Source organism: Bison bison, unplaced genomic scaffold, assembly GCF_000754665.1.
Source record: "Bison bison bison isolate TAMUID 2011002044 unplaced genomic scaffold, Bison_UMD1.0 scf7180017860443, whole genome shotgun sequence".
Lineage (NCBI taxonomy): Eukaryota > Metazoa > Chordata > Mammalia > Artiodactyla > Bovidae > Bison > Bison bison.
This window is the reverse complement of record NW_011491015.1, coordinates 2556708-2584579: the sequence shown is the minus strand read 5'-3', so window position 1 is coordinate 2584579 and position 27872 is coordinate 2556708. Positions and strand designations below refer to the sequence as shown.

The following is a 27872-nucleotide window of genomic DNA, read 5'->3' as shown; positions in this document are numbered from 1 at the left end:
TGAAGCGACTTAGCAGCAGCAGCATGGTCAATCTTATTTTTTTTACGTAAGATAAGCAACCTTTTTTTAAACTTTAGTGTTTAGTTTGTTGGTTGTGCTGGGCCTTTGTCGCTGTGTGTTGCTTTCTCTGGCTGCGGTGAGTGGGGGCCGCTCTTCCTTGTGGTATGTGGGCTTCTCACTGTGGGGGTTCCCTTGTTGATGAGCACGGACTCTGGCGGCGGGGGCTACGGTACTTGCAGCATGCACACTCAGCAGTTGTGGCGCATGGACTGAGTTGTTCCCTGGCATGTGGAATCTTTCCCGACCAGGGGTCAAACCTGTGTCCCCTGCATTGGCAGGCGGATTCTTATCCATGGGACCATCAGGGAAGTCCTCTGTGATCACTCTTAAATGCAAGCCAGACCTCACAGTGGGGACTTCCGCCACTGCAGTGAGGAGCCTAAGTGCAGGAGGAGTCATGGGACCCTGGGTGGCAGGGCTCAAGCGGCAGCACCTAACCACCAAGGTCAAGGAGGGCGTGCTGCTGTAATGGACCACGGAGCCAGACAGGGACCGGGACAGCCCGGCTCCTGGAGACTGAGGGATTCCCAGATGAAATACATAGAAGCTTACTAAATTCTTGTTTGAGCTGTATAAACAGAAAGATTCCAGGTCAAGGGAGCAAAAGTCTAACCTGTCTCAAAAAACGGTCACAGTTCCTCAATCATTTCCCAGGTTTGAGCCCGTTGATAAGCCCCAAATCCGTGAATGAAGGGGAGGCTGGGTCTCCTTAAGGAAAGGATCACAGTACCCTTGCCCAAAATTTATTCTGGTTAATCTTTCTCCCAGTTTCTCCCAGGGGACTTTTAGCTTTCTACCAGGCTGACTGTGCATTGGGGAAAAGGAAACAATCAGACCTTTTGAGGATTATGGGATCTGGACTGACAGTAATTCCAGGAGATTCAGAACGTCACGGTGGTCTATCAGTCAGACTAGGAACAATGGAAGTCAGGTGGTCAATGCAGTTTTGGCTCAGGTCCATCTCACAGTGGGCCTGGTAGGTCCCCAAATCCACTCTGTGGCTATTTCCCCAGTTCTGGAATGTCTAATGGGAGGTGATATATTTAGCAACTAGCAAAATCCCCACATTGATGAAGAATGAATTGTCAGATGGGAGAGCTGGCTGAAGGTTATTGGAGTAGTCTAAGGGGAAATATGCAATTCCTGGACTATTATGTAGAGGAAATAGTAGAGGCTGTTTGAGTGTTTTGAAAAATTGAGATTTTTATGTGGAACTTTAAAATATTTCTGCTATAAGCATCAGTTTTTCTTATTTAATTTATTCAAGGAAGAAAACAGATGACTTATGCAAAGAAGACAAGCTCTCTTAACTTCAAGAGGTTTACATTTTTACACAGCTGGTTGTGTTTATTATAATAAGATCAGTGAATTCATAGTCAGAGGGTTGACTATTACAAAGCTAGTGAGTAAATTCAATTTTCTGTAACAAACATACAATGAAGAAAAACAATTTCCTCTAAAACCAACGAACCCGCCAGCTAATCAACCAATCCCTAAATCAGCATCATAATTTCAAGATGAAAAGTAATTTCACAGTTAACCATTGGGGGTTAAGAAAACCCTTGCAAAGAGAAAGTCTTGAAACAAAATCATCATCTTTATGATGTCGGTTACATGTTAAATATGGATTTAGCTTTGAGTGAGGCACTTTTTCCACTTGTCTCTGCTATTGTGTGTGTGTGTGTGTGTGTGTGCGTGCCTTTCAACTAAGTCCCACATCAAAGGATAGAGCCTACCTCAGTCTGAAAACACTTGTGTCAACAACTGCTAATTATTAACCACTTGTTCAAATTTACAGATCCTGGATTTCTACTCTGATTTTAATCAAGATTGAATCAAAGCTGTTTGGAGTTCTGTGTGTATGGAGTAAATAGCATTGTGTAAAGACAGAGGGAGAATAAATAGGAGGAGAGAAAGGGAAAGACGGAAAGGGGAAGGAGGGGAGGGGACGGAGGGAGACTAGGAGGAATCCTTAGCTCTCAGGGCTGTTGGGAGAATTGACTGAGAGTGGTAAAGAACCTGCCTACCAGTGCAGGGGACGTAGGAGACACAGGTTTGATCCCTGGGTCAGGAAGATCCCCTGGAGGAGGGTGTGACAACCCACTCCAGTATTCTTGCCTGGAGAATCCCATGGGCAGAGGAGCCTGGGGGGCTAGAGTCCATAAGGTCACAAAGAATTGGACATGACTGAAGCGACTCACCATGCCACTGTGCTAACTGTCCTGCTCAGGGTCTGCACACAGTATGTAATCAATTAATACTCATTCTATTCTTGAGATCCATCTCCAACAGATGAGGTTCCACTTCTAACTGGTTTGAACTCTTGTTGTAGCAAAGATGTCTCAGTACATTCTGTCTACACTGCTTGCAGAACATCTTTGGCTATGATTCCTGCAAAGATTTGAAGGACTTTTTTTTCCCTCCACTGTTGTAAGCACACTCCTCAAGATCTAAATAAAAGATGTTTGCTAACTAATGGTTTACCAATTTTTGGAATAAAAATATGATATTTATTAATTTATATGGATTCCTCTATATTTGCCCCTACCATGGAAAACCTTAATGAACTAGAAAAAGTCCACTGAGCTCTAAATCCACATTTGTCGTTGTTGTTCAGTCGCTGACTCATGCCAGCTCTTCGTGATCCCACGGACTGCAGCACTCCAGGCTCCCCTGTCCTTCACTGGCTCCTGGAGTTTGCTTAAATTCATGTCCGCTCCGTCGGTGGTGCTCCCATACCATCTCATCCTCTGCTGCCCCTTCTCCTTTTGCCTTCAGTCTTTCCCAGCATCAGGATCTTTTCCGATGAGTCCGCTCTTCACATGAGCTGGCCAAAGTATTGGAGCTTCAGCTTAACTCACATACTTGAAAATATAATCTTCAGATCGTGGAAAATACAGCAGGAATGTGTGGGAGAAATCCCTAAGTAGACTGTTATATCTACTAGGAATGGAGGGCAAGTTGCAGGGTCAGGCATGTGCTGGATATATACACATAAATACATACATATACATATACCTAGCGCACTCTCTGTACAAGTGTGTGTATTGTTGTTTAGTTGCTAAGTCGTGTCCATCTCTTTTCGTCCCCCTGGACTGTAGCCCACCAGGCTCCTCTGTCTATGGCATTTCCTGGACAAGAATACTAGATTGGGATGCCATTTCCTTCTCCAGGGGATCTTCCCAACCCAGGGATCAAACCTGCGCCTCCTGTATGGCAAGCAGATTCTCTACCACTGACCCACCAGAGAAGCTCCAAGTATGTGTATATATATATATATATATAAAACCAAAAATGACTCCAGATATTGCAGAATGTCCCCTGGGGGCATGAAATCACCTCCAGTTAAGAACCAGTGCTCCAGGTGAGTGGTTCTGTCCTCTGTCTGCCCTTTTGAGTCACCTGAAGAGCTGTTAAAAAAAGGAAAAAGCAACCAAGCCCTGTCCTAGAATAATGGTGTCAGAGTCTCTGTGGGTGAGGTGTGGTGGAGCGTTTTGGGATCACCAGCAGCAGTCTGGTGACTGTGTTGTGCAGCCAGCATAGAGAATTAGGCAGCTGACACAGAGACTCAGGGTCAGCAGGAGCTGCTGAGTTGTCAGGCTTTGTGCTTGCTGTGCTGTGTAGGACTTCTCCCCAGATGGCTTCCTTCTTGTGTCCGTGGGGATGGATGGGATGTTTGCACACACCTTGACCAGCAGGAAAAAAATGGGGCTGTACCCAAAGACCTTGCTTACATTTGCACAGTGCTTCAGGGGTTATCAGTGATTTTCACAGATACTCACATCTGATCTTTAAATGATGCTGTGAGGCGATCAGAGTGGTAAATCCCCAGTTTACAGGGTGAGGGAAGTGCTGCTTGGAGGCCTTAAGTGACACATGTGGTTGCTAAGGCAGGCCTCTTGTCCTGTGTCATCACTCACTGCTGCTCGTGTTCACTGTGGGGGACTTTCTAGCAATGAGGTTGGAAGGCTTATTTTCTCACATATGGATTTCTTCATAGAAAACAAAGAACTGATGGAAAAGGGTTCATTATTTCCCAGTGTTGATGCAAACTCTGTTACCTTTCTTTTAAATTAAAAGCAAACTGTAATAATCATGCCACTACCAGCAGCAATGGTTACAATCTGATAAACTCTTGTGTACTGGAATGCGTGGGTGCTCAGTCATGTCCAGCTCTTCACAACCTCATGGACTGCAGCCTGCCAGGCTCCTCTGTCCATGGAATTTCCCAGGCAAGAATACCGGAGTGGTTGCCATTTCCTCCTCCAGGGATCTTCCCCGCCCAGGGATTGAACCCGTGTCTCTCATGTCTCCTACATTGGCAGGTGGGTTCTTTACCACCAGCGCCACCTCTTTTATACTATTTTAAATATGACATTTCTGATGCTTGGAACAACCTACAAAGGAAGCATTCTTTGCATCCTTTTAAAGAAAATTTTTTTTTTGGAAAAAACTTAGTCTCTAAGAAGTTAATGTAACTTGTCAAAACTAGTCTGGAGAAGGCAATGGCACCCCACTCCAGTACTCCTGCCTGGAAAATCCATGGACGGAGGAGCCTGGTGGGCTGCAGTCCATGGGGTCGCTAAGAGTCGGACACGACTGAGCAACTTCCCTTTCACTTTTCACTTTCCTGCATTGGAGAAGGAAACGGCAACCCACTCCAGTGTTCTTGCCTGGAGAATCCCAGGGACGGGGGAGCCTGGTGGGCTGCCGTCTATGGGGTCGCACAGAGTTGGACACGACTGAAGTGACCTAGCAGCAGCAGCAGCAAAACTAGTTAGTGACGGCTCTAGGAGTTGAAACCAGCTACGTCTGCCTTGAAAGTCCATTGCTTCTCCTCTACCTTGCCGTTCCCTCTGTGGGACACGTTCCTATGTGCCCACTTCGTACGTAACCTTGAGCTACCTTTATGCAAAACGCATCACTCTGTCAAGGTGCAGTTGCCAGTCAGGCGCTGGTCCTCCATCAGCGTGCTGGAGTCGGTTACAGCCTATTTCTGTACGTGGAGGCTGATGTAGTCCACATCCCAGCCAGGATCAGGACGGCAAGGGGCCTGCAGTGATCTGATGCTTAGGCACTTGTGTCAGCCCAGAAGAGGCCGCTGTATTGCTGAAGCACCTCACTGCCATCCTCCTATGAAAAGGGTCCCAAGAAATGCTCCAGAGCAAGGGAGCTCTGGGGGCACCAAGGACCTCTCCACCCTCCCCCTGCCAGGAATCACATCAGATAACGTGGAACATCAGAACTCGTAGAACATGTTAAAAAGGCACCCATGTTTTGCAAGTGAACAAGGAGAGATATTATATCTTACGAAGCATTTATCATGACACTGCTGGCCAGAAGTGACTGCCATACAATTGTAATTCATCATGTAATTGAAGACAGAAAATGTCAGTCCAGTCATGCTTGATTGAAAATTTCTGTTTCTAGCTCTATATAAGAATTGACTGTAATACATAAGTATTTTTATTATAACTCAACCCATACATATACCACATATGCCAAGCATCTGCATGGAACATTTCCTAATCCTTGGTGCTCTGTTTTATTCTAATATTAAGGTTTTATATTTTGAAAAAATCATGCACATCAGAAGTCTTTATATGAAAGAATTTCTTTATTGCCTTTCCTTTGTTTTCTTGTAAGGGCACCTCCTTAGTTACTTCTGCAATGGATTCTCTTCATATAAAATTATTATGTCGATTGTATCAACATATGGCATATGCTAAAATAAACTTCTTAGAGAGATGTTAATCTTTTCTGTGACTGAATAGCAATAATAAAGAGAAAATTAGAAATTAAAAAAACACAAAACATTGACATCCAATGTGGAGCTCATGACTGTACAGCTATAATACCCTTTTGCAGGCCAGTGGCTGTAAAATCGCTCTGTATTTTTAATTCTTCCACAGCACAAGCCCAGATGAGTTGGTTTTTTTCTTTGCAACTAATTGAAATTTAATTTCCAGAGAGTCTCAGATATTAGCAGGGCAAGGGAGAGAGATGGGAGAGTCAGATAGATGGTCTTGGAAATGTAACACCTTTTGACATGTCCTCTGGGGTCCATGAGCAGACTGAATGTAAATGCCTTTCTCTCCATGGGGACTGACTGGCCCAGACTGCTCAAATATGCAGAGTGAGCATCTTTTGTTTCAACACTGGAGATTTTGCTGACTCAGAGGCATACATCAATCTCCATTGGTGATGTGCAGCAATTAGCCCAAAGAAGTCCCATCCTTTCCTTGACCTCTCTTCCTCACCTCTTGTTGGGTCCTAAAAAGGGAAATCTTATAATCTGTAACACAGGGTAAAAGGTAAAAGCCATTACTTACAACCTTATAGTATTTAGAAGGAGAATGGATAAAGGAGAACTCTGGACATGCCCTTTCTTTCTTTTTAAAAGATTTATTTATTTATTTGGCTGTGCTGTGTCTTAGCTGAGGCAGGTGGGATATTTTATTGGTATTGTGTGAACTCTTAGTGGCAGCGTGTGAGATCTAGTTCCCCAATCAGGGATGGAACCCGGGTCCCCTGGATCGAGAGCGAAGGGTCTCAGCCCCTGGACCAGCAGGAAAGTCCCCCTGGGGGGTTTTAGTTGCAGCTTTACTGTCGCTCTTTTCATTGTAATTCTTGGTGATTTCCATAAGCATTTTCCAATGTCCACGTTTCTTTATTCCTTAAGGTCTTCTGCAGTGATAGCCCCCTCTCAACCACTTACTGTCCTGGTCTTACCCTAGGTCGTCTTATTATCAATAACCCCAACCCCTCCAAAAATCCCAACGTCGAGTACCCGCTTCTGTCTTTGTAACTCACCTTATCCAGTCTTCCAACTCTCAGAATTGTTCAGCCTCAGGACAGCAACACCCTGTTAGTCTCTCACCACACTCTTGTCCTCACCACATTCTTCCCTGGATTTTAATTCTGCGGACAGAACCATAACCATTCCCTGCACAGACCATCAGTTTCTTGTGCTTCTCTAGTTTGTCACATTCACCAGCTCTGCTTGCACCTCACTCTTCATGAGTCTGCATCCCGCAGCTGAACGCGGCTGGTGAGCTACACAGCACGTCGTCCACTGGCCTCACTTTAAATTCATCGTCAAGAACCTTAAGGGGGCCCTTCGCCGCCAGCATCATCCTTCATTTCCCAGAACCACTCACTTGCCCACGCTCCTTGATGCCTGTTTCGTGCCTCACCCTCTGCTCTCCAACTCCCAGCACCTCCTCAGCATAATGACCTCAGTGCCTCTTTCACTGAGAAAGCAGGGGAGCGTCCAGAAAGGGCTCCCACAGTGCCCACTGCCACACCAGCTTCCTAGCTGCCTCGGGTCTTCCCCCTTCCTCCTGTGGCCGTGGACGAGCCGTGGGGGCTCACCTGTCCATTCTCAGGCTTCAGGCCTGTCCCCTTCCACTTCTCCAGGCAACCATTTTCATAATTTTCACCCTCCTCTCCCTCACTGACTTTTCTCTCTGGAGTCATTCCCATCAGTGCACAAACATGCTACTGTTTCTCTGATTCTGACTTCACACACATCTCTTCTGTTTTTAAACCCACTAAATCCAAGTCCTTCCGTTTTAGTAAAACCCTCTAAATCCAAGTCCTCACTTCCCATTCTCACTTGACTTTGAGCAGAAGTTAGTCCCCAACGCTTCAGAAGACTGTTCTCGTCTAGATTACCCCCATGTGGTACAATCTCAGTCCTCCGTGTTCCTGACCTGCCGGCAGCCACTGTAAGAGGTGATCCCTCCTGCCTCCTTGATACACTTTCTTTGTTGGACATTTGGGATATCCCTGCCTCCAGTTTTCTTGCTGTTCCACTGGCCACTCCTTCTCATTCTCCACTGCTGGTTTCTCTTTATCTTCCGGACCCTTTAACACTGGAACATGTCAATACTCAGCCAGAGAAAGTCCTCTCTCTCCCCACTCTTTTGGAGATCTGAGATGCCGGGCTGGATGAAGCACAAGCTGGAATCAAGATTGCCAGGAGAAATATCAGTAACCTCAGATAAGCAGATGACACCACCCTTATGGCAGAAAGCAAAGAGGAACTGAAGAGCCTCTTGATAAAAGTCAAAGAGGAAAGTGAAAAAGCTGGCTTAAAACTCAACATTCAAAAAATGAAGATCATGGCATCTGGTCCCATCCCTTCATGGCAAATAGATGGGGAAACAATGAAAACAGTGACAGACTTTATTTTCTTGGGCTCTAAAATCACTGCAGATGGTGATTGCAGTCATAAAATTAAAAGACGCTTGCTCTTTGGAAGAAAAGCTATGACCAGCCTAGACAGAATATTAAAAAGTAGAGACATTAATTTGCTGACAAAGGTCTGTCTAGTCAAAGCTATGGTTTTTCCAGTAGTCATGTATGGATGTGAGAAGTGGACCATAAAGAAGGCTGATTATCGAAGAATTGATGCTTTTGAACTGTGGTGTTGGAGAAGACTCTTGAGAGTTCCTTGGACTGCAAGGAGATCCAACCAGTCAATCCTAAAGGAAATCAATCCTGAATATTCATTGGAAGGACTGATGCTGAAGCTGAAGCTCCAATACTTTGGCCACCTGATGCGAAGAGCTGACTCATTGGAAAAGACCCTGATGCTGGGAAAGATTGAAGGCAGGAGGAGAAGGGGATGACAGAGGACGAGATGGTTGGATGGTATTACCGACTCGATGGACATGAGTTTGAGCAAGCTCCGGGAGTTGGTGATGGACAGACCATGGGGTTGCAAAGAGTCAGACACGACTCAGCGACTGAACTGGACTGAACTGGCTTAATCTCTGCTTCATAAGCCATCCATTCTCTTGACTTTATTTAAAATTTTAAAATATTTATTTATGTATTTAGCTGAGTTGGGGTTTAGCTGCAGTAAGTGGGATCTTTTGTTGCAGTTCGCAGAGTCTCTAATTGTGGCATGTGGGGTCTTAGTTCCCTGACGAGGGATTGAACTCACATCCCCTGCATTGCAAGGCAAATTCTTACCCATGGGACCAGGGAAGTTACTTGACCCAACCTTTAAAATACATCCAGAATCCAGCTCCACTGATCACCCTGCCCCAAGTGGTCACTGTCACTCACTTAGGTTTATAGTGGCCTTCTAACTGGCCTTTGCGATTCCGTCTATTGGAGGGAGAGACCCCTGTGGATGGGCGGCCAGGGAAGCTTTGGCTTGGACTATGGGAAGGAGCCAGCCATGCAAAGATCTGAACATGCCAGGTGGAGAAACAAGCAGTGTGAAGACTCAGATGGGAAAGAGCATCATTTGTGTGTGTGTGCTAAGTTGCTCAGTCATGTCTAACTCTTTGCAACCCCGTGGACTGTAGCCCTCCAGGCTCCCCTGTCCATGGAATCTCCCAGGTAAGAATACTGGAGTGGGTTGCCATTTCCTCCTCCAGGGGATCTTCTCAACCCAGCGATCGGACCCAGATCTCTTGCATTGCAGGCATTGCAGGCAGATTCTTTACCCTCTGAGCCACCAAAGGTAAAGAGAAAAGAGTAACTGTCATAAGAATAAAAAAATTAAGAGGTCTATCCATGAGATACATTTTATTTCAACAAAAGCATGAATACTCACTTTCCTAACATACTAATATTAAAACCTGCCCAGATCTCTGTCACATAGGATTCTCAAACAGTGGATGAAAATAATTATTTGGTTAGCTCAGTTCAGTTCACTTTCTCAGTCGTGTCTGACTTTTTGTGACCCCATGCACTGTAGCCCACCAGTCTCCTCTGTCCATGAGATTCCCCAGGCAAGAATCCTGGGAGTGGGTTGCTGTGCCTTCCTCCAGGGCATCTTCCTGACCCAGGGATCAAAGCTGTGTCTCATGTCTCCTGCATCGTCAGGTGGGTTCTTTATCATTAGCGCCACCTGGGAAGCCCATAGTCACACAGGCTCTTATTCAAAGTGAGAAAAAGCGTGTAGGCAAGCACTGGACGTTCAAAAGATACACAGGCATAGTCACTAGGGTCCTATTCTTATATGAACCTGTCTCCAGGTAAAACCACCAAGATCTGTGCAAGAAATCTTCCCTTTGGGAAGACTTCAAGGCAGAAGTTCTCAGTGGGATTTGCCCATCCCTCTGGCTTCTGCTCCGCCATTTTGAATAACCAGTTATGCCACTGAAACCATGAGTAAACAAACCAGCTGTAGGGATCACCATGGGAGTTTCAGACTTTACAGCACATCATAAATCTCATTGCCCTTATCTTGGCCATGAGTCAGAGCCAGACCTCTAGGTGTCCCAGACAGAAAGACAGATCTTTTCCAGTCCCGGTTGTAAATCAACTCTGCGCTAATATAGAGGCTAATGTTCTTTGAAGACAAGGTGGCCTGTCTTTGAAGACATCCACGTTTTGGAAGGTCATGAGTTTGACCTCTGCCAATAACCAGCCTCATCCCCTTCTGATTCTTTGTGTGATGCTCGGTCCGCTGCTCCCCCTCCAACCATCTTCCATCACCCCAACCGTCTGCTTATTCTAGGGCAGCCAAGTTTGCCCCCCACCCTCTTTCCTGCCATCACCTTGCCAGAGTTCTTGCTGTGGCCTTTCTCTGGGCCCTGCCTTATTCTACCACTTAACTTGTGTCCACCTATTTATTTCAGCTATATTTGAGTGTTTTTGAAACAGAGGACTGGGCTGGGCTTATTTAATCTCTATGCCCTCTTCCCATACTCACTGACATATAGATAATGGGGTTGAGCAAATTTCTGCATGAAGATTGTGGTTTCTTTTCTTGATTTTATGTCAGCTACTCCCATCTCAGCTTCTAATTCTCAGCCATGTGCTCAGTCACTCAGTTGTGTCCAACTCCTTGAAACCTCATGGACTGTAGCCCGCCAGGCTCCTCTGTCCATGGGATTTCCCAGGCAAGAATACTGGAGTGGGTTGCCATTTCCTCCTCCAGGGAATCTTCCCAGCCTAGGGATCGAACCTGAGTCTCCTGCTTCTCCTGAATTGGCAGATTCTTTACCGTGGAGCCAAAATACTCTACAGTTAATAAGCTCTATTTGTGATTTTCCTGGACCAGTCCTGGGTGTCATCAGGCACATTGTTCCACTGTCTGGATGTGAACACAGTGGCCGCCACACTGGGCTGTGGTGGAGTGGAGGAGGGGTTGCGAGTCTCATGGGTAGTGGTCACGGCTGAGATGCTCATGGTCCTCAGGAGAGCTGTCCGAGGTGTCACACCTCTACAGCTTTAGCCCAGATGACACGTCTTCTCACTTGCACTGAAAGGTACAAAAGGAAATCTCTGCTTTTCTAAGATGGCTCTAGTGTCGGGGGATGTGAACAAGGCAATGTTAGGATTCTCACAGCATCCTCAAGGAATATTTCTTAAAGCCTCTTGCTATCAGCCTGAGAGGCGATTAAGGGACACGCCAGGTACCCCTTTGCCCCAGGGCTAGTCTGAGCCCTGGGCAGAAACCTCACTGGTATCCTGAATGTTTTCTGTTACTGTTGCTTCCACCATGACTGTACACCTGTCTTCTACTCACCAAAGACATGGCCAGGGATCTGGGGCCTGGGTATCCTTACCAGCTCAGAATATTGCCTTGTGGCTTGAGCTTGGTTTTGCATCACCACCTAGGATGATGGAGTCTCTGGGCTTCCTTGCAGGGTCTTTAATTTCCCATAAGTATGGCTGGAGAAAGAACCTCTTCCTGGGATTAGACCTTATCTATGTGCTTCCCCAGTGGCTCCGTGGTAAAGAATCCACTTGCCAGTGCGGGAGACCTGGGTTCAATTCCTGATCTGGGAAGATCCCGCATGCCGTGGAGTAACTGAGCTCATGCCCCACAACTATTGAGTCTGTGCTCTAGAGCCTGGAAGCCACAACTGCGGAAGCCTGCACGCCCTAGAGCCTGCGCTCCACAACCAAAGAAGCCACTGTAATGAGACGTCTGTGCACCACGGCTGGAGAGTAGCCCCCACTCGCCACAGCTAGAGAAAAGCCTGCATAGCAATGAAGACCCAACACAGACCCCCAAAAAGATTGTGAATGACTATTAAAATATCTATTAAAAAGACCTTATACTTACGCTATGCTACTGTAACAAGTGTCCCTGTCCCTCTAACTCTCCAATTCACCTGCAGACCCTACCTCTGGGTCTGTTGGCCACATCCTGATCCTAGACCTTCCAAGACAGATGATTCTGCTCTTCCATGGGGTTGTGGCTTCTCTATAGCCAAAGGACCGAGCCTGAGTGATTGCATCACATCCTTAGGCGGAGCGACACGTGCCTCCAGCCCTGGTGCCCTTGTGTAGTATTGATGCATCTTTTCTCATGGACTGCTCCATCACTGGGTTTCCCTGGTGTCTCAGACAGTAAAGGATCCGCCTGCATGTGCGAGACCTGGGTTCGACCCCTGGTTTAGGAAGATCCCTGGAGGATGGCATGGCAACCCACTCCAGTATTCTTGCCTGGGAGAATCCGCATGGACAGAGGAGCCTGGCAGACTATAGTCCATGGGCTCACAGAGAGTTGGACACGACTGAGCGGCTAAGCACACTCCATCATTTGGGGCACACAATTCATCATTTGATGAATCACCCAAATATAAACCTGGATTTCTTCCATCAGATATTGGAACAGTTTACTTAGATATAAAATTGTGGGACCTCCCTGGTGGTCCAATGGTTAAGGGTCTGCCTGCCAATGCAGGGCACATGGGTTTGATTCCTGGTCTGGTCAGATTCCCATATGCTGTGGGGCAAGTAGGCCTGTGCACAACTATTGAAGCCTGTGCCCCACCCCCCAGGTTGTGCTCTGCAACGAGAGAAGCCATTGCAGTGAGAGGCCCGCCCACTGCACCTAGAGAGCGACCCCTAGACCTTCAACTCCTTGCAACTAGAGAAAAACATTGTTTCCAAATGTCTTAGTGACCTTTTGGAGAGTTCCAATTTTCAGCAGACTGTTAACCTACTTCCCTTCAGTAGGGCAAGTTAACCTACTTCCAAAGATTCATTCACTTGAGTTTATCTGACGCATAAAGTACTGGGGCTTCCCAGGCGGCACTAGTGGTAAAGAACCCCGCCTGCCAACTCAGGAGACGTAAGAGATGTGGGTTTGATCCCTGGGTGGGGAAGATCCCCTGGAGGAGGAAATGGCAACCCATGCCAGTATTCTTGCCCGGAAAGTTCTATGGACTGAAGGAGCCTGGTGGGGGTTGTAGAGTTCTATGGACTGAAGGAGCTGTAGCCCAGGGGGTTGCAGAGTCGGACAGGACTGAGCACTTGCACACAAAGTAGCGGGAGAGTTCACTACAGTGACTGCCAGGTTGGTTTCCCCTAGACCAATCGTTAAAGCCAAACTTTTTCCGTGCTAAGCACTTCGACTCAAGAGAAAGGATTTACTCATCCCAGAAGTTTCCAAGCATTCAGATGTCATATAAACAAAACACTTGGCCAACTTACCCACGGCATCTGGTTTAATAGGGGTATGCGCATAGATATCTTGATGTTCTTCCACGCCTTAGTAGCAAAGTGAGACTTCTCCTGGGGATTCCCTTATATATTCAATCTTTATCCCAGCTACCACTGACTTCCAGACCCTCGTCCAAGAGAACATTACCCTTCAGGAAAGTATATTGGTTGAATAATAAAGTGGAATGGCAATGGTTCCATTTGGAGAGGCTGATTTTTATTCCTTCAAAGCATATGCATGCAGTCAAATAAATATTGGAGTGGTTTCAGAAAAAGGGAGCTCAGAATTTTCCTTGGATATTAATGCATTTAATTTCAATGCATTCAAGCAAAAAAAAAAAAAAAAAGAGAGAGAGAAATGCCTTCGCTGTTCTTGGTTAATTGCTAAATAAAGAAGATTATTCTGCAGGGGGCTCTTCTTTCCCATCACATTTAAGCCAGCACAATCTGATTGTTTGTTTCCTCAGCCTGCTGCCTCTGGGGCTGAGGGTATATTCTGTCGGTGTGAAGAGCACCTCTAGAGACAAACATTGAACCAATAAATACATCGGAGCAAATGGACATAAGTTCTATAAAAGAATGGTGGTAGGGTGTGGAAGGACCGGCAGAGATGACAGAATTTCCTTTGGAACAGGACAGGAGCCAGCAAGCTGTGACTTGTGGGCTACACTCAATCCCCTACATATGACCCTTCAAACTGTGAACTTTCAGAGATGTGAATATGCTTTCCATCGTCATCAGGCACGAGTGACATGGCAGCTTGCCCTCCGTCTCCTGTTGCTGACCACCCTTCGGCTCTGCCCTCTCCCACCTCTTCTCCCTCCTCCATCACTAACTCTTCGGGCCTGGTCACCTGATGCCAGCCCGCAGGCGCCAGCTGTTGTGCTGCACTACTTTACTTTTCAAGTACTGTGCTGTAAGAGCACAAATGTTTTCTTTATCTCTGTGTTTCTTATGTGTTACTAGTGTGAGAAGCATTATAAACCTATTACAGTACAGATTATATAGCTGACTGTGTTAGTTGATACCTAGGCTAACTTGGTTGAACTTGTGAACAAATTGGATTTATGAACATGCTTGCGAAACGGTACTTGTTTGAATGTAGAGGACTTGTATTTTTTGTTTTTACGTTTTTAAAGGATTATAAAGAAAGAAAAGAATAAGCATATGTCACAGAGACCACAAGACATCTGTAAAGTAAATTATTTGCAAGTAAAATATTTATTCTTTGACCCTTTAGAGAGAAAGTTTGATGAGTCCCAGTTTGGAACATCAGGCTTGCCTCTCTTAGGACATGATGTTTAATCTGGGAACTTTAGAAAGAGAATTGGGGCAGAGGAGAAGTCCCCTGCCAAAGTCTTGTTAGAATAAACTTGAAAAAACTTTTGTCCTAAAAAACATTTTATTGGAATCTGGCTTCCTTTCCAGGTGAGGAGACAGGGATGTACAGTTAAAGGGCATGCTACTATAAATAAGTTTCTTCTGCTTGTCTTGATCCTTTCTGCAAATTCTGATATTTGGTTGGTTTGATTTTAAAATATCACTGACCTGTTGTCATTTTTCCAATCCCATGGCTCTCTCAGTTCCCAGCCCCATTCTAAGCTGGACTGCTCATAGCAACAACAGCAATTTTGATCACTTATGCATTTATTTTTTTAAGTTTGTGTTTGAATAGTTTTGGGGAGGGAGTATAATTGCCTTACAATGATGTGTTAGTCTCTGCTGTACAGTGAAGTGAGTCGGCTATAGGTATGTGTCTGTATATATCCCCTTCCTCTTGGACCACCCTCCCACCACCTGCCTCTCACCCCACCCCTCTAGGTCATCACAGCGCATGGGGCTGAGGCGCCCTGTGCTTTGTAGCAGCTCCCCACTAGCTGGCTATTTGGCGCATGGTAGTGTATATATGCAAGGAGATCCAACCAGTCCATTCTGAAGGAGATCAACCTTGGGATTTCTTTGGAAGGAATGATGCTAAAGCTGAAACTCCAGTACTTTGACCACCTCATGTGAAGAGTTGACTCATTGGAAAAGACCCTGATGCTGGGAGGGATTGGGGGCAGGAGGAGAAGGGGACGACAGAGGATGAGATGGCTGGATGGCATCACTGACTCGATGGACGTGAGTCTGAGTGAACTCCGGGAGTTGGTGGTGGACAGGGAGGCCTGGCATGCTGCGATTCATGGGGTCGCAAAGAGTTGGACACGACTGAGCAACTGATCTGATCTGATCTGAGTGTATATATGTCAATGCTACTCTCCCCTCCCCCCACCCCATGTCATCTGGACAGAAAAGAAATAAGGAAACACAAGCTTTAAATGACACAATAGACCAGATATATTTAACTGGTGTTTACAGGTAATGCATCACTTTTGAGTCAGGCATCCTGTTACATATTTGCAACCCACTGTCTTACAAAATCCTCATAACTCTGCGAGATAACTCTGTGTCTGAATTTTACGAAGAAGGCGCAGTGGTCAGAGAAGCTGAGTGCAGTGCCTGTGGTTATGCTGCTGGTCGTCCATGGAGCCAGGACTACGACATGACCAGCTGAAGTGTCATGTGTGAAGACTGGGCTCTTCCTTTTATGGGAACTTACCAGCATGGGCTCCTCCCTCTTCCAAGGAAGCCTAGTCCATTTTATTTGCCAGTTGCAAGCCCTTCTTACTCACCCCACCCCTCTCCTTTCACTTCCATCCCCCCTACTCTGAAAGTAGCAATCTTTTTTGTTTGTTTTAATATTTATTTATTTGGCTGTGGCATGTGGGTTCTTTAGTTGCAGCACATGGGATCTAGTCCCCAGACCAGGGATCAAACCCAGACCCACTGCTGTGGGATCATGGAGTCTTAGCCACTGGACCACCAGGGAAGTCTTTGCAATCATGGTTTTTAATTATCTCAAAAGCTCAGTGTTATTAGGGGTGACATTGCCTTAAAATGCCACTGAGCTTGTTGAAGGAGGGTAGACTTCTTATTAACAGCTTTCTAACTAGTCCCTTATCAGCTTCATGCTAAAGTAATTTTTGATAACTCCAATGCACTCTAATTTTCCAGATTTATTGTCTTAACTTCTTCTGTGGAAGACAGATTTTTAAATGAGTTTAACAGCAGAGCCATTTCAGAGGCATTGTGAATTTTCTATTTTTCTTCTCCTTGAATAAGTTCATCTTTTTTCCTTTCTTCCTTTTCATGGCCTCCCCAGACAGCGCAGGGAAGAACTTCTACCTTCCTAGGTTCGGTGACAGGGAGCCCTTGATTTAAACTAACAAAAGACAGATTAGCAAGAGAAATACAAACAGACTTCATTACCATGCACAATGCATATACTTGTGAGTACCTCTAGGGATGGTTACAATTTAGATAGCATCTTCACAGAGAACAATACATTGTAGAGAAGGGACAAGACACAGAAAAAGGGTCTTAGGCTTCCAAGAGTGGTAAACTGTGGTAAGGTAAACATATGGAGCAAACCATTAATAATACAGAATTGTTTCAAGTGATATTTTTCCTCTTTGTCGTGTCTTGGGGTTGATAAGAGTCTCCGATGATTTAGAGTCTAAGCCTGCTGCTGCTGCTGCTAAGTCGCTTCAGTCGTGTCTGCCTCTGTGCGACCCCATAGATGGCCTGCCTGCTTTTAGGCAAATGTAGGGGAGGTCAGGGGCTTCTCTAGTGGCTCAGTGGTAGAGAATCTGCATGCAGTTCAGGAGACCCAGATTGGATCCCTGGGCTGGGAAGATCCCCTGGAGGAGGGCATGGCAACCCATTCCAGTATTCTTGCCTGGAGCATCCCATGGACAGAAGAGCCTGGCAGGCTACAGTCCATGCGGTTGCAGAGTTGGACACGACTGAAGAGACTAAGCAACAGTGGAGAACAGGGAGCTTTTTCTTTTTTTTCGAGTCTGCTCTTTCTCAGCTGTCTTCTGCTTGAAACACTCCTTGTATCAAAATGGCACATTTGGAGGCCACATATCCTGATTCCCCGCCACAGCATTCTGAGAAGCTCTTCTTGTTCTTTCGAGTTCCTTCTTTGGCTTGGACAGTGAGGTTTAGTAGCAAAAGTACCAGGCTCGGGTCCAGGAGACCAGAGTGTATGCAGGGCCAGCAGAGAGCCTCCGTGAGCCCCTAGCTTTCTCTGGCACTCAGCCTCCTCACCCGGTATAGCATAGGCATTGAACTCAATGTCTAATTTCTAAGATTCATCAATTTGCCTATGTGTCTGAATCTGTCAGGGTATAGTCAGGAGACAGAAATTATGCCAGTTATTGGAACAGAGAGAATTTAATGTAAAAAAAAACTATTAATTAAGTACATATAAGTGAACTGTTTATAGAACGTATACTGAGGTAGGGATGGCAAGAAGGAGTAAATTGGAATTATGATAACTTAGAAACTGAGAGGCAGGATGTGGCTGGTTCTGCTTTTAATAAATTTAATAATTAATTTTATGACACATTTTAAACTTTATTTTGTCTTGGAGCCTAACCGATTAACAATGCTGTGACAGTCTCAGATGGATAGCAAATGGACTCAGCCTTACATATTGTTTACTTCCTTAGTTTAGTCCCTCAGTCAAGCCCATGGCCTGTAGCCCGCCAGGCTCCTCTGTCCATGGGATTTCCTAGGCAAGGATACTGGAGTGGGGTGCCAGGGTTGCCATGCCCTTCTCAAGGGGATCTTTCCGACCCAGGGGTCGAACCTGCATTTCGGGCTTGACAGGTAGATTCTTTACTGCTGAGCCACCTGGGAAGCCCAGACATTCATATACATGTGTCCATTCTCCCCCAAGAACCATTCTCCAATGGTTCTTCTTATTGGATTCCGCTGCTGTGGAGGCGGAAGGGAACTGCTGCAGCCAGCGTGAAAAAGTGTTGCTCAGGTGAAACTTGCAGGAGCAGAAAGCCTAGTTCCTTGCCCCTTCACCAGCCTTTAAGCCTCCCTCTAGTGCCCCCTACTGGCAGGGCTTGAAAAGCACATGTCGTTTGTGGACAATGGAGGGGCTGGAAGGGTGGCTTTGGAGCTAAGAGGCAATAGCTTAATACTTGGCTCAATGTTTATTGCTGAGATTGCAAACTGGTGGCCCAGAAGCGACGTAGGGCCACATCTGACCCATCTGTCCTGTGTGACAATCACAAACGTTTAATCATCCATTCATGTTTGTTTTTTTTGTTTGTTTTTTGCTTTTTCACTATTCCCCCAATATTTATTATGAAAAATTTCAAACATATAGAAAGAATTTTACAATATACACTTATATACCTACTAATTAGATTCTACAATTAATATTTTACTATATTTGCTTCATTTTCTACCTCTCCACAAAACTGCCTTTTTAAAACTTATTTTTTATTTTTAAAAAGATTTTTGATCACTCTGTTTAGCACAGGGGAATGTTAGTTCCCTGGCCAGGGATGAAATTCACACCCCCTGCATTGGAAGCATGGGGTTTTAACCTCTGGACTTCCAGGGAAGTCCCAGCACAAACCTAGCTTTTAAAAATTCCAGTTATAAGATGCTTACAAAAGACATATCTAAAGCAAACAGCATAGAAAAGTTAAGAGAATTCAAAAGCCATTTGGCTTTACCCAAATAATTTTAAAATGTATGTCCACACAGAAACCCACCCACTGAAGCTTATAGCAACTTTATTCATAATTGCTCATACTTGGAAGCAACAAAGATCTCCTTCAGTAGGTGAATGGACAGGTCAACAGTGGTATAGCCATACAGTGGGATATTATTCTTTGCTTTGGGTTTGTTTTTATAATCTGACAATCTTCTTCCTGAGAAATCCACAGAATTTCATATTTCTCTTTTTATATTTTTTACAAACGAATGGGAAGGCAGCTTGGAAGTTGCATGCTCAGTTGACTGTTAGTAATCCTGTGGACTGTAGCCCGCCAGGCTCCTCTGTCCATGGGTTTTCCCAGGCAAGAATACTGGAGCAGGTTGCCATTTACTTTTCCAGGGGATCTTCCTGATCCAGGAATCAAACCTGTGTCTCCAGTATCTCCCGCATTGACAGGAGGTTCTTTACCACTGTCTCACCTGGGAAGCCCAGTTTGGAGGTTAGCTATTTCAATAATCAGTTTGCAGATGTGGTGGTCAGGCCCTTGGAGGGTGAGAGGATGTCTCTCAAATTATGCAACCAGTGAACAAGATCTTTGGGTTCTGGGGACCAGGATTCTCATTGCTACCCCTCCCTGTGTTTCCCTGAGGGTGGGTGTACACTAGCCTCTCACTACTCAGAGTGTGGTCCATGGGTCAGCAGCACCAGTCTTGCTAGAAAGGCAAAATCTTAAGCCCCAACTCAGACCTATTGAACTGAGAATCAGAATCTGGTATTAAGAAGATCCCTCCGTGATTTGTGTACATAGTGAAACTGGAGAAGTGCTGAAGATAGCTTTATTGAAGTAAGAGAAAAATAGAACTTCTTTTGGACTCTGGTGTTTTTCTCTGGGGTGGGGCCATGGTATGGGGTGTATGCATGCATGCTAAGTCACTTCAGTCGTGTCTGACTCTGTGTGACCCTATGGACAGCAGCCCACCAGGCTCCTCTGTTCATGGAATTCTCTAAGCAAGAATACTGGAGTGGGTTGCCAGTTCCCTCTCCAGGGGTGTATAGATGGGTTCTTACCAAATGTCCTGACCATTTGTCTGATTCCTGTCTCCCCTTCTCCTACACTTGTAGGCCCACAGGCATGTAGACAGCACATGTGCATGCAATCATACATGTGTACGCATGTTCTCTCTCGCACACACACACCCTCTGTGCCATTTATGATCGGGCCTCGGTCTCACCTGCCCCGTTCCCGCCACGTGTCCCACGCGTGCTGCACGCTGTTCACACGGAACTCCTCGCAGGTGGTTGCCCTCGCACATCAGCTGCTGTTTCTGCCTCCCTGTCTCTGCACCTGCTGTCTGCTCCCGCCTGTGATATATCCCATCACCAAGGTGGAACCCTGACTAACTCTTTTTAAAATCTGAAATTCAATTTTATTTTATTTTTTAAATTGTTATTGCAGTATAGTTGCTTTTACAACGTGTGAGTTTCTGCTGTACAGCAACTCTATATATATATATATATATACATACATATACACACACACACACGTGTGTGTGTGTGTGCTTGGTTGCTCAGTCATGTCTGACTTTTTGTGCACCCATGGACTGTAGCCCGCCAGGCTCCTCTGTCCATGGGATTCTCCAGACAAGAATACTGGAGTGGGTTGCTATTCCCTTCTCGAAGGGATCTTTGTGACCCAGGGATCAAATCCGGGTCTCCTGTCTAGTGGCCAGTGCTGAGTCCGTGTTTGCTGTTTTGCTGCTGTTATAGGATGCATTAGGCTTTTTAAGTGTGTTGAGTACTTCAGATTGGTTCAGTTCAGTCACTCAGTCATGTCCGACTCTTTGCGACCCCATGGACTGTAGCACACCAGGCTTCCCTGTCCATCATCAGCTCCCGGAGCTTGCTCAAACTCATGTCCATTGAGTCAGTTATGCCATCCAACCATCTCATCCTCTGTCGTTCCCTTCTCCTCCCGCCTTCAATCTTTCCCAGCAATAGGGTCTTTTCCAGTGAGTTGGTTCTTCGCATCAGGTGGCCAAAGTATTGGAGCTTCAGCTTCAGCATCAGTCCTTCCAATGAATATTCAGGATTGATTTCCTTTAGGATGGACTGGTTAGATCTCCTTGCTGTCCAAGGGACTCTCAAAAGTCTTCTCCAACACCACAGATCAAAAGCATCAATTCTTCGGTGCTTAGCTTTCTTTATAGTCCAACTCTCACATTCATTCATACATGGCTACTGGAAAAACCATAGTTTTGACTAGATGGACCTTTTAATGTCTCTGCTTTTTAATATGCTATCGAGGTTTGTCATAGCTTTTCTTCCAAGGAGCAAGCATTTTTTAATTTCATGGCTGCAGTCACCATCTGCAGTGATTTTGGAGCCCAAAACAATAAAGTTTGTCAATGTTTTCATTGTTTCCCCATCTGTTTGCCATGAAGTGATGGGACCAGATTCCATGATCTTATTTTTCTGAATGTTGAGCTTTAAGCCAACTTTTTCACTCTACTCTTTTACTTTCATCAAGAGGCTCTTTAGGTCTTCTGTAATTTACTTTCTGCTATAAGGGTGGTGTCATCTGCATATCTGAGGTTATTGATATTTCTCCTGGCAATCTTGATTCCAGCTTGTGCTTCATCCAGTCTGGCATTTCTCAAGATGTACTCTGCATATAAGTTAAATAAGCAGGGAGACAATATACAGCCTTGACGTGCTTCTTTCCCAATTTGGAACCAGTCTGTTATTCCATGTCCAGTTCCAGTTCTAACTGTTGCTTCTTGACTTGGTACAGATTTCTCAGGAGGCAGGTTAGGTGGTCCGGTATTCCTGTCTCTTTTAGAATTTTCCACAGTTTGTTGTGATACACACAGTCAAAGGCTTTGCCATAATCAGTAAAGCAGATGTACATGTTTTTCTGGAACTCTCTTGCTTTTTCGATGATCCAGCGGATGTTGGCATGATCTCTGGTTCCTCTGCCTTTTCTAAAACCAGCTTGAACATCTGTAAGTTCACAATTTACGTACTGCTGAAGCCTGGCTTGGAGAATTTTGAGCATTACTTTGCTAGCGTGTGAGATGAGTGCATTTTTGCAGTAGTTTGAACATTCTTTGGCATTGCCTTTCTTTGGGACTGGAATGAAAACTGACCTTTCCCAGTCCTATGGCAACTGCTGAGTTTTCCAAATTTGCTGACATATTGAGTGCAGCACTTTCACAGCATCATCTTATAGGATTTGAAAGAGCTCAGCTGGAATTCCATCATCTCTACTAGCTTTGTTTGTAGTAATGTTTCCTGAGGCCCACTTGACTTCACACTCTAGGATGTCTGGCTCTAGGTGAGTGATCACACCATTGTGGTTATCTGGGTCATGAAGATCTTTTTTGTATAGTTCTTCTGTGTATTCTTGTCACCTCTTCTTAATATCTTCTGCTTCTGTTAGGTCCATACCGTTTCTGCCCTTTATTGTGCTCATCTGTGCATGAAATGTTCCCTTGGTATCTCTAATTTTCTTGAAGAGATCTCTAGTCTTTCCCATTCTATTGTTTCCCTCTATTTCTTTGCATTGATCACTGAGGAAAACTTTCTTATCTCTCCTTGCTATTCTTTGGAACTCTGCATTCAAATGGGTATATCTTTCCTTTTCTCCTTTGCCTTTACCTTCTCTTCTTTTCTCAGCTATTTGTAAAGCCTCCTCAGACAACCCTTTTGCCTTGTTGCATTTCTTTTTCTTGAGGATGGTCTTGATCACTGCCTCTTGTACAATGTCACGAACCTCTGTCCATAGTTCTTCAGGCACTCTGACTATCGATCTAGTCCCTTAAATCTATTTGTCACTTCTGCTGGGATTTGATTTAGGTCATACCTGAATGGTCTAGTGGTTTTCCCTACTTTCTTTAATCTAAGTCTGAATTTGGCAATAAGGAGTTCATAATCTGAGCCACAGTCAGCTCCTGGTCTTATTTTTGCTGACTATATAGAGCTTCTCCATCTTTGGCTGCAAAGAATATAATCAATCTGGTTTCAGTGTTGACCATCTGATGATGTCCCTGTGTAGAGTCTTCTCTTATGTTGTTGGAAGAGGGTCTTTGCTATGGCCAATGTGTTCTCTTGGCAAAACTATGTTAGCCTTTGACCTACTTTGTTTTGTACTCCAAGGCCAAGTTTGCGTGGTACTCCAGGTAGCTCTTGACTTTCTACTTTTGTATTCCAGTCCCCTATAAGGAAGAGGACATCTTTTTTGGGTGTTAGTTCTAGAAGGTCTTGTAGGTCTTCATAGAACCGTTCAACTTCATCTTCTTCAGCATTACTGGTTGAAGTATATACTTGCTACCCCATTATCTGTTCCTGTATAACTCAGTGGCTTAAAGCCATTGTATCATCTGCTTTGCTCATGGAGCTGTATTTTGGGTGGGAATTCCCTCCTCCTCCCTTCCTTTATTCCCCTAAATATCTATTTATTTATTTGACTGTGTCTGGTCTTACTTGCAGCACATGGGATCTTCACTGAGGCTCATGGACCTTCTAGCCCGACTCACAGGCTTAATTGCTTGGGCCATGTGAGATCTGAGTTCCCTGACTAGGGATCAAACCTGTGTCTCCTGCATTGCAAGGTAGATTCTTAACCACTGGACAATCAGGGATTCTAAATCATTGACTCCCTTCCTCCCTTTCAATATCTCTTTCTTTATTCCAAATGTTTACTAACCAGGTATCACGAGACCAACACAAGTCATTTGTTGGCTGAACGGGATGCTGGAAATTCTAGGCAGTTGTTGTTCAGTCGCTTAGTCATGTCCTCTTTGCAACCCCATGGACTGCAGCACACCAGGCTCCCCTGTCCTTCACTACCTCCCAGAGTTTGCTCAAACTCATCATGCCCACTTGAATAGGTGATGCCATCCAGCCATCTCCTCCTTTGCCACCCCTGTTTCCTCCTGCCCACAGTCTTTCCCAGCATGTAGGCAGGGAGTTGTACTAAAATGAGGCCAACTAAACTTGGAAGCTTAGCACATACCTACCTGGGGAAAATAGTTCCCTCTCTGCTCTGGTCTAGAAGCCTGAATTACCAAGCATAAGGAATGATGTAAAACTCCCTTGTGAACTGGGCTGGTGGTGACCTCCCAGGGGTCTATCCGGGAGGGGAGAAGAAGGGCAGGGCATCTCATAAGTGGGGCTCTGGCCATGGGTGTCGTGTTAGGTAGGTTGTTTCAATCTGAGGAATTAGAACCTGGTTCTTTCCTGGGGAAGGCCTGGTCGGGCAGGGGCAGAGTTTGTGACTTTTCTGATTGGTTGGGGCATCAGATGCTGGTAGGAAACTAGCATGGACCAGGCGCAAAGCCAGTCGTGCAGACTAGTGTGCCTGGTGAGAGTAACAGGAAAGCTACGCCCGACCCAGGCACAGGATCCAATTCATTCTTTTAAAAAATATTTATTTACTTTTATTTTGCTTATTTTTGGCTGTGCTGGGTCTTTATTGCTGTGCACGGGCTTTGTCTAGTTAGCGAGTGAGGGCTACTCTCTAGTTGAGGTGTATGGGCTTCTCACCGCGGTGGCTTCTCTTGTTGGGGAGCACAGGCTCTAGGGAGGCAGGTCAGTAGTTGCTGCACACAGGCTTAATTGCCCCGAATCATGTGGGATCTTCCCAGACCAGAGATCCAACCAGTGTCCCCTGCATTGCATGGTGGATTCTTAACCACTGGACCACCAGGGAAGCCCCCAATTCATTCTTGATAGAGATGGGTCATGGCCACAGAAGATTGTTTTAAGACACTCTCATCAATGAGTCAGAGAAGGCAACGGCACCACACTCCAGTACTCTTGCCTGGAAAATTCCATGGACGGAGGAGCCTGGTAGGCTGCAGTTCATGGGGTCGCTAGGAGTCGGACATGACTGAGCGACTTCACTTTCACTTTTCACTTTCATGCATTCGAGAAGGAAATGGCAACCCACTCCAGTGTTCTTGCCTGGAGAATCCCAGGAACGGGGGAGCCTGGTGGGCTGCCATCTCTGGGGTCACACAGAGTTGGACACGCCTGAAGCGACTTAGCAGCAGCAGCAGCAGCAGCATCAATGAGTAAGGCATTGAGACATAACACTCAATGGCTAAGAACTGGGAAAGATTAAGTCTGCCAGGAGCCAGATGCTGAAAGCCTTTGGCTGGTCAGGGCTGAATCAGGCAGATAAACTCAGAGTCTAGTGGGAACACTAACCAGACATCATTACAATACAACATGACCCAGGCCTGAGCTGGGTTTGCAAGTCTTGGCTTAGTTTCTCAAACACAAATGTCAATGACCTAATAAAGTGGGAGATTGCTCACTATATTTTCTAAGCTGTGGGCTGAGAAACTGGTAAAATAGCAGTGGAGAAAAACCCTGAGCCCAGGAGCATAGGCGCAGCAGTTTCCCCTAGACGTCCCCACATCTGACTCACTGCAGGTCTTTGCCCAAGTGTCCCGGTTCCCGAGGGACCTCCGAACCAACACCTCCCACTCTGATTCTCCCTGTCTCTGCCTCCGTGTTATTTTTCTCTGTATCACTTTCAGTAACCCACTTACTGTATATTTCATTCACTCACTTATCATCTCTTTTCCCAACTAGAATGTAAGGGCCACGAAGGCAGGGATTTTCATACATTTGTCTCCTGCTGTATTCCCAGTAATGAAAACATGGGCTAAGTCACTTCAGTCACGTCCGACTCTTTGTGACCCCATGGACTGTAGCCTGCCAGGCTCCTCTGTCCATGGGATTTCCCAGGCAAGAGTACTGGAGTGGGTTGCCATGCCCTCCTCCAGGGGATCTTCCTGACCAGGGATCGAACCTGAGTTTCTTATTTTTTTGCATTGACAGGTGGGTTCTTTACCACTAGCACCACCAAATAGCACTTAACTAATAACAGGCATTGAATGAATGCTTGTAGACTCATAGTCATGGTTCCTTGATTGATGTCATATATGGAAGGGAAAAAGGAAATGGCTTATTTCATGGCTTTGAGTTGTGTGGAGGTGAAAAGTGATGAGGCGTGTGAGTGAAGGAAATCCTAGTTAGTGAAAACCATTGGCAGCATCAAAGTTATCTTCTTTTCATCTCATAAATAAAATAATAAAAGAAGGAAACCTGCCACCGGGAAGGTAAAGCAGAGCGTAGTTCCATTGCTCCTTTTGGGGACCTCCCTTCAAGTTGATTAAACAGCTAATGAAGATTTTGGCTGTACGGGGGCCCTTCCCAGCACACATCTGCCTAAATAAAGCATCCACGGGTCAGGAGAAGCTTCCTTTCCGTGAAAGATAAATGATCTTCTTCATCTGATTTACAGTCAAGGTTGAGCAAAAGGACACTTAACTAATTTGTATTCAGGATTTCCACTGTATGAAAGACGTTCTCCAGAATTTCCTTCTTGGGTTTAGTATATAATGTATCAATATATTCTTAGCAACAGTCGTTGATAAATAGTAAGTATTCAGTTTTTAGTTGGAAAGAATTATCTGTGTGCTTCTAGAGATCTGCCACCTCTCTGAGGATGCTGGGTTCATTGGAATTCCATAAATGTGTCTACAACAGTGTATTTATATTACTATATCTTAAGGTAACCAATGGGGCTTCCCCGGTGGCTCAGTGGTAAAGAATCCGCCTGCCAATGCAGGAGACCTGGGTTGGATTCCTGGGTGGGGAAAATCCCCTGGAGGAGGAAATGGCAAGCCACTCCAGTATGCTCGCCTGGAGAATCCCATGGACAGAGGAGCCTGGCGGGCTACAGTTCATGGGGTCACAAAGAGTCGGACACGACTGAGCGACCAAACCACCACCAGGGTAACTGATTGTATTACAAAGCACGTAGTAGTTACGCCTGTTGGAGAAAGGCTAGCTCATGGCTGCTCTCTTCTACATTCTCCTGAGAAATCTCAACATTTAAAGTAATTACAGTCCAATTTAAAAAAATCTGAACATTGGCTGTGGCTTGGAAAAGGCCCTTCTTGGGTGTTTACTAAAATAAACTGTCTTGTTGGTAGTTGCTCTTATCAGTCTCGTCTTTGCCCTCCCAATGGTCCCCATACCTGCCTCACCACACTTTTTCCTGGGAAATTTGTCTTTAAGCATAACCCCGCAGGTAAGGACATTTGAGGCACTGCCACTTTTTTGTTTAAAAATAAAAATGACAGAATTTCCTTCAGCTGCACATTACGCATTTCAAAGAAAGGTACGTCAAACCCAGTTCTGGTTGATCTATTTTAGCACGTGTACATATGTGTCAACCTGGTGAGGCTGTTATTTTCTGAATAGCGTTCCTCAGAAGTCGCATTTGTCCAACATGTCTAATTTGCCGCCGACACCTGTCACACTCCACCTTTTATGTCTGTGACACAGAATTTCTAGGATGCATTAAGATGGGCATCAGGTTTTCTAAAACACCGCACAGTCTCTAATCTCTTGTCTCCTCTCTCCACCCTCCCCTCTCTCTTTCTCTTCCTCACAGGGCTGATAGTCTACCTAGGAATGATGGGGGGAGCCTTCGTCCTGGGGGGCCTGGCTGATAAGCTGGGGAGGAAGCGAGTCCTCAGCATCTCCCTGGCCATCAACGCTTCCTTTGCCTCCCTCTCCTCCTTCGTACAGGGATATGGAGCTTTCCTCTTCTGCAGACTCATCTCAGGCATAGGGTACGTAATCACAGAGGTTCAGCCGGCCCCTCCTGCCATCCATCCATCCTGGTACCTTGCCTCTGAGTGGTCCTCCAGAAAACCTTGAACTGAATTCTGCTTTTTAATTTCTGGCTGTACCTCACGGCATGCGGTGCCTTATTCCCCAACCAGGAGTTGAACCCATG

At 45.5% G+C, this 27872-nt stretch overlaps 1 protein-coding gene across 1 annotated transcript in view; it reads left to right on the top strand.

Moving 5' to 3' along the window:
• SV2B (synaptic vesicle glycoprotein 2B) overlaps nucleotides 1-27872 on the top strand; it is a 97733-nt gene that overhangs the window by 10192 nt on the left and 59669 nt on the right. Inside the window, exon 2 of the mRNA XM_010832160.1 lies at nucleotides 27525-27705. Within this exon, the coding sequence (XP_010830462.1) occupies nucleotides 27525-27705 (181 nt within the window). The remainder of the gene's footprint in view (nucleotides 1-27524; nucleotides 27706-27872) is intronic.